This window comes from Ipomoea nil, unplaced genomic scaffold (assembly GCF_001879475.1).
Source record: "Ipomoea nil cultivar Tokyo-kokei standard unplaced genomic scaffold, Asagao_1.1 scaffold0268, whole genome shotgun sequence".
Lineage (NCBI taxonomy): Eukaryota > Viridiplantae > Streptophyta > Magnoliopsida > Solanales > Convolvulaceae > Ipomoea > Ipomoea nil.
The window spans coordinates 648,470-654,860 of NW_017616696.1; the positions used below are offsets into that span (position 1 = coordinate 648,470).

Consider the following 6,391-nt stretch of genomic DNA (forward strand, 5'->3'; position numbering starts at 1 on the left):
TCTTTGACTAATGTATCATTTTCTATTGACCTCATTTTTCCCCCTCTTGCCAAACACTGAAAACTCAAAAAACATTTTTCGAAAGTCATTTTTCAAATTTCCAAACACACCCTAGATTTACCAAACATAACCAATATTGATAATTATTTCAATTTTACCCTACGTCCCTACTACTAAACATGTAAATACTTTCATCAAAATTCATTTCAATTACCAAATATTTAATTCACATTCCTATTATGATTATGATTCTCCTGTTCAAATCAAACACACACTATATACCTGTTGGAGTTAAACTAAAATTAGACATCACGGCTCCAGCATCGTACTATATATATATATATATATATATATATATATATATATATATATATATATATATATATATATATATATATATCAATGAAATTTTATTTAAAAGAGCAAGTTAAAATACACATCAAAATTTGTCCTTTTCATAGCAAAAATACCACGAGGCATAGGATTTTCCCGACGTTCCTACTTAAACTAGACAGCATCCCACGTTCCTCTCCTGCCATTCTGGTTGCAGTTCAGCAAAGCCTCTTTCTTCTTCAATCTTCATCCACAGAACAGCTCTTAATTTCCCATTACCTATTTAAATTAGGCAAGACGAAGCTTGTAATTTCCCTCTAATACCACTAGGCATAGGAATAGGATTTTTCCGACGAATACCACGAGGCATAGGAATAAGATTTTTCCAACGTTCCTACTTAGGCATAGGAATAGGATTTTTCCGACGTTCCTACTTAAAATAGACGGCATCCCACTTAAACTAGACGGCATCCCATGTTCCTCACCTGCTATTCCGGTTGCAGTTCAGCAAAGCCTCTTTCTTCTTCAATCTTCATCCACAGAACAGCTCTTAATTTCCCAATTACCTATTTAAATTAGGCAAGACGAAGTTCGTAATTTACCTCGAATACCACGAGGCATAGGATTTTTCCGACGTTCCTATTTAAACTAGACGGCATCCCACGTTCCTCTCCGGCCATTCGGGTTGCAGTTCAGCAAAGCCTCTTTCTTCTTCAATCTTCATCTACAGAACAAGATGACTGTCAAGGATGTATTGAAGATTGATTTCGATTGTTGCAGCACAGCAACTTCAACATACAGAACAGATAATCACGATAGCTCCAGCTGTGATCTTCTTGTCACCATTGACAAATCTGAAAGAGATTATCAGGTGACCAAAGAAGAGTTAGTTTCGAGTTTGGGAGCTCTGGGGAAGTCCACAAAACTGAAGAGTGTGCATAGAAAAGAGTACAGTCCTTACACAACCCCTGGAGACCGAGAAAAGCTTCAAAATTTCTTTATGTATAAATATGGCTTGAAGATAAAAAGGGGAGGGAACCCGAATGAGAATTTTGCTTGGTATGTAGCTCCAAAGGAGCAGATTTTCAACATACTTTCTCATGGTTTTGTTAATCCCGTAATGAATGAGACACATGGCCGAGGCATCCATCTCACTCCATCCAAGTTGGTCCTCAACTGTTTGAAATCCACAATTCCTGATGCAGAAGGGTTGCGACATCTCCTGTTTTGCAGGGTGTTGCTGGGGAATGCAGAAGTTGTTCAACCGGGTTCTACTCAATGCTATCCAAGTTCCGAAGAGTTTGATTCTGGGGTTGACAGTTTAGTTTCTCCAACAAAGTACATTATCTGGAATAGCCACATGAAAGCCCAAATTTTACCAGAATTAATTACCAGCTTCAATGTACTGTCAACAACTAAAAGAGTAGAAATACCTGCACATATTTCAGCACTATTTTTTGAACTTTCACTTATGTTGCCTCATGACAAGCAATCGATAGCAAAATACCAAAAGGACATTGAAGAAGGGAAGATAACATTGAAAGAACTCCAATGGCATTTGAAAAATCTAGCAGGTAACAGTCTGCTGGTTCAAGCCATTAAATCCTGCAAGAATAAGCGGAAGAAAATGTTAACTTTCTCACCGCACAAGTCCTCAAGCAGCTATTTTGACAATTAGGGTGTACAACATGTTAATTTAACTGTAATCTACTATTCAAGTTACACAATGTATACCCATAGTAGTAATTTAACTAGAAACTAAAGTTTGGTTTCCAGTTCTCTAAAGCATAATACTAGTTTCTTATATCATGCATTCTTGATACCTAATTCAATTATGAGACTGTTGCATTAATTATATTGAGAATTTGGGACTTCATAAATGCAGGTCATGTTAACAGAAAAGATCTCAAAGCCAGATATTTTGAGGTTGGTCATTTAAAGTAACCAATGTAAACTGTCAGCATAACCACACTAAAACTTGTTTTCTGGGTACAACATTAATCACATAAATCACTGAGAAAACACAACATTTATACTGGTAAGTTGCTAAACAAAAAAAATATAGCACTGAGACATGGCAGATTGAAATTTCTGAACGTACCCTGAAATTGTAAGACCAATGTTCACCTTACAAGCAAAGCTCTCAGCCTGAAAACAGCATCAGTTTAGAAAGAGAGAGAGAGAGAGAGAGATATAGACAAAAGATTGTCTTATCTTCTCAAAAAGTGGAGAGAATCAATAGGCAGATAAAGAAACCTACTGAATATATTTATCACTCAAGTTCCATCTCCAGATCCAAGATTTCACAGAACTAATCCAATTCAAAGTCCAGACAACCATCACCATGTGCTTGCTGTAAACAATAGAACAAAATGTACACATAATTGTCTGTGGCTTGCTGAGCCAGGAAATTCAGAAAACTTCAATTATCATTAAAATTACCTGGACAACAAAATAGCATGACTCTTAACTAAATAGATAATAGTAAACTAATCGAGTGGGAAATGAGAAAAGTAGGCAAATGTTGAGCTAGGAGGCTTAAAATTTTTTAGGGAACACCTGTATTCCTGCTCCATTAGTCAGAGTAATAATATTTAGATATCCACAATTGGATGCCCTAATGATGTAACCTCTGTAAGTTTCCAGTTGAAGAAATACCAAGATATACATCACATATTATGCCATAATAATTGTTTTCGTGACTACATTTCATCAAAAACCAGTCTGCCACAATTAGTTTACAGGACTAGTAACACATAAATCCATACAGAGAGTCAGAGACACATCAAGAGATGTAACCATTCTTATAAATCTCAAGGGATGTGTGTATACATCAATCTCAAGGATATGATATTGTTATTCCTCGTCACTTGAAAAGTCACTAGTATCAGAACCATGCAGGCATAGCAGAAAAGACATGGCCTCGGCAAATTCATATAATTCTTCATCACTAGAATCCTCTTGCTCCTGAAGTCCTCCTGGTCTATGTGGCAAGTACAGGTGCTCAAACAAATTTGCTAAGCCATCAACATCTGTATCAGAGCTGGGTCCTACTTCATCCATGTCTGGAAACCTTGAGCCAAATGAATCGGGCATCAGAGCACGATTCCACATCATTGATCCAGGCTTGACAGTATGCTGGAAGAGAACAGATGTTATCCATCAAAGAAGTGGTAAACCAATCATACAGAATGAAATTCCAATAAGTAGCTCAGCAATCATCAATTCGCAGTGAACAGCATGGTGAGCTATTAGTGAAAACTTGAACCAAACCATTTAACAAATCAATTTGACCTGGCTAGTTTAATTCAACTGGGTTATAGTTGGTGGGTGGATCTGTTACAAGCCACACCTGATAATGCTAGGCTTAACTCAATTTAGCTCAATTACAGCTCTAAAACCATGTAGAGACACACCCTTAGGCTAAGAGATCATATATATATATTTCATAAAGGTAACACAATTTCTAATTTACATTTTTTGATAAAAGGGGACAGAGTGAGACAACAAAGTTAAACTTCGAATGCCAAAATCTAGCCTTCCATTACCATATGAATGCAAATTTTCAATCAACTCAAGACCATTATAACAAAAGTGAAACTAATGTAACAAGTATTCTACATACATCTATCAAAATTTTAAAATACAGTACCTTGTAGAAACAACTAGTCCCAAATGGGCAAGTCCCATTCCCAAAGTCAAAGTGTTTGCAATCGATAGTCCTGAAGAAAAAAAAAATTATAGATGTAACTTACAACAGGATAACTATAAAATACTGGATGGAGGGCATTTTCTTTTGGGAAGAAAAGAAACATAATAACAACTCCCCCACCCTCCCCCTCCCCAAAGGTAAAAGGCGGTCTGATATTATGCTTCTTCTCCAATTCAAGTTAAGAAAGAAAATGGCAGATTTTCTTTATCTTGACTATTAAACTTTAAAAGCCAAGTTCTCAAACTTGTGTAAGGCATAATGTAGTGTCAAGCATCCCACTTTCATCATTACTTCTGGTATCAGAATCATAATAACATTTAATTGAAGAAAGATCCTGATGTGAGAAAAGAGTTTTAGCTATCAATATCAGAAAGCCCCCAACCCCCCTCCCAAAAAATGCATACAACAAACAAATACCTGAGTTTTGCTTTGTAGCTATCAATAATTTCTTGTTTTTCTTCTTTTGTGTTGTACCAAATCACACTAGGAATGACAAAATAAGATCGTTTTCGGCATATGGGACATGCCCTTAATGCAGAATTTACATCCAACCCAGATGATGGAGAGCTACTACGCCAATTCCTGATGCACACTACACAAAATGGATGGTCACACTCTGATAAGATTCCAAATTTACGTTCAGCTTCTGTTGGCTTGGATAGAACACGCTCGAGGCACACACTACACTCTATTTCTTGACTATGTTTTAGTATTTCCAGGTGCCATTGCCTTTTTTTGCATGCTTTTAGATGCTCCTCTCTATCCTGAGGCTTAAAAGGATGCAAGCACTGTTTCCCACAAGTGGGACATAAATCCCCATGTATTTGAGAACATTTTTCCCCACGCAGACAATTACCAGCAGCAGCAAATGAGCAGATTGATTGATCAGCTGGATTATGAATCTTCGCCTCAGCTATGCCATCACTCTGTAATGAATCTTGAGGCCCCAACTTCTGATTCCAAGTTGGTTTTGTATGCCCTGAAAAAGATGAGGCAGAAGACTGCAATTGGGAAGTTTTAACATGTTCATATCTGCACCTGCTTCCAAAAGCACATATTCCTTTTTGGTAATAGGTGCAAATCTGCAAAAAAAATTTAAAAAAATAAAATAAAATAAAATAAAAAAGGTCATGTTTGTAACAGCCGAAGTGTAGATAAAATTAATCAATGGCATGATTACCCGAGAAAATAGTCAAGAATTCTTACATTATTTGGAGGTGTTCTCAATTCATGCAAAAATTCACAGTGCTCCCCTTTTAGACATCCCCTCTGTGCAAAAAACTTGCAAGGAACCCTGGAGACATTATAAACACAAACATGAGCTGTCAAACTAAAATTTGCTAAGAAGCAACCCATAGATCAAAGTAATGGAGAATATGGTTTAGGAATCAAAGTACTAGCATTAAGCAAGCAATATTAAAAGAACAGCCTCAGGTATTCATACAGTAATCAAACTTGAACCGGACAAAATAAAATTCAATATGCAATTCATAAAATAATCCGATTCCCCTAATAATGAATTCTGTAAATTCATCCAAACCGCAGTATCACATTGCCACGGATCAAAATACCAACTGGTAAGCTTATTCAACTCATCTATGCCCATCCGGGAGATAGGAATGAAGGACAGAATCATCTCCGTAACAAAATCCAAAAGGCAAAAACAAGAAATTCGTAACGAAATAAGAAAAAAAGGTAAAATGGTGCAAATGAGGCGAGGGTGGAGGCATCCGTAAGCTGATTGAAATTTGAAACGTTGAATTGAATCGGCAGAAAAGAAAAAGGAAAATAGGAAACGAGATTTCACCCTTTCGGCATGGCTTCGATCTTCCGGCGAGAGGAGATGGAGCCCTAGAAAAGCTCCGATGCAGATAATTTTGAGATTGAAATCTGATGCAGACAAAAATATAGAGAAGCCACCGCCTGCTGTCTCGTGTCGCTCATAGAAAGCGATTGAAACGTGTAGCTGTGGAGGTGAGAAAAGTGAGCGTATTATAGGGCTTTTGCCTTTTGGCGCTTCAAACGCGTTAATACCACGTTTTGTTTGTTTCGGTTTCAATTTTTCCTACCATTTTCGCATTTTTCTTACCTTTAAAAAAATAAATAAATAAACGTATTCATAGGGATTTATTTTTTTAAGTAAAAAAAAAATACAAGGTTATTTGAAATTCATTTTTAAATTCATTTAATTTAAACCTTAAAATGCTAGTAATAAATTATGATAATATTAAGTGTTGCATACATGTGTGTGTATCGAGTTAGGTCGGTGATTTCAGAGTATTATTCTAAATAGGAAAAATGGTCACTCGAACATTAAAAAAAAAAAAGAAAAAAAAAGTGTAATTT

At 36.3% G+C, this 6,391-nt stretch overlaps 2 protein-coding genes across 3 annotated transcripts; one reads left to right on the forward strand and one right to left on the reverse strand.

Moving 5' to 3' along the window:
• Window positions 1-417: 417 nt before the first annotated feature.
• On the forward strand, window positions 418-2,375 carry LOC109147664 (probable inactive poly [ADP-ribose] polymerase SRO5). Its single transcript, XM_019295284.1, has 2 exons — window positions 418-562; window positions 1,041-2,375. Exon 2 carries the CDS (start codon window positions 1,070-1,072, stop codon window positions 2,009-2,011), a length of 942 nt encoding a protein of 313 aa, XP_019150829.1. The 5' UTR covers window positions 418-562; window positions 1,041-1,069; the 3' UTR covers window positions 2,012-2,375.
• A 533-nt stretch (window positions 2,376-2,908) lies between these two features.
• On the reverse strand, window positions 2,909-6,019 carry LOC109147651 (E3 ubiquitin-protein ligase makorin-like). Of its 2 annotated transcripts, XM_019295272.1 has the most exons (5): window positions 5,853-6,019; window positions 5,252-5,339; window positions 4,463-5,127; window positions 3,986-4,055; window positions 2,909-3,471 (listed from the first exon to the last, which is right to left on the reverse strand). In XM_019295272.1, the coding sequence occupies exons 1-5, from the start codon at window positions 5,861-5,863 to the stop codon at window positions 3,190-3,192; spliced, it is 1,116 nt and encodes a 371-aa protein (XP_019150817.1). In that variant the 5' UTR covers window positions 5,864-6,019; the 3' UTR covers window positions 2,909-3,189. The 2 variants fall into 2 exon arrangements, with proteins under 2 accessions (XP_019150817.1, XP_019150808.1); XM_019295263.1 differs by lacking the exon at window positions 5,853-6,019 and having other exon boundaries at window positions 5,252-5,779.
• Between the last annotated feature and the right edge of the window lie 372 nt (window positions 6,020-6,391).

What these genes read in the sequence shown, in the direction of transcription:
- LOC109147664 (XM_019295284.1), top strand. Translation starts at nt 1,070, where the DNA reads ATGACTGTCAAGGATGTATTGAAGATTGATTTCGATTGTTGCAGCACA.
- LOC109147651 (XM_019295263.1), bottom strand. Translation starts at nt 5,401, where the DNA reads ATGGGTTGCTTCTTAGCAAATTTTAGTTTGACAGCTCATGTTTGTGTT. An exon ending in TGAGAACACCTCCAAATAAT is followed by an intron (nt 5,128 to 5,251) that starts GTAAGAATTCTT and finishes TTTTTTTTGCAG; the next exon opens with ATTTGCACCTATTACCAAAA. An exon ending in AGCTACAAAGCAAAACTCAG is followed by an intron (nt 4,056 to 4,462) that starts GTATTTGTTTGT and finishes TTTTTTCTTCAG; the next exon opens with GACTATCGATTGCAAACACT.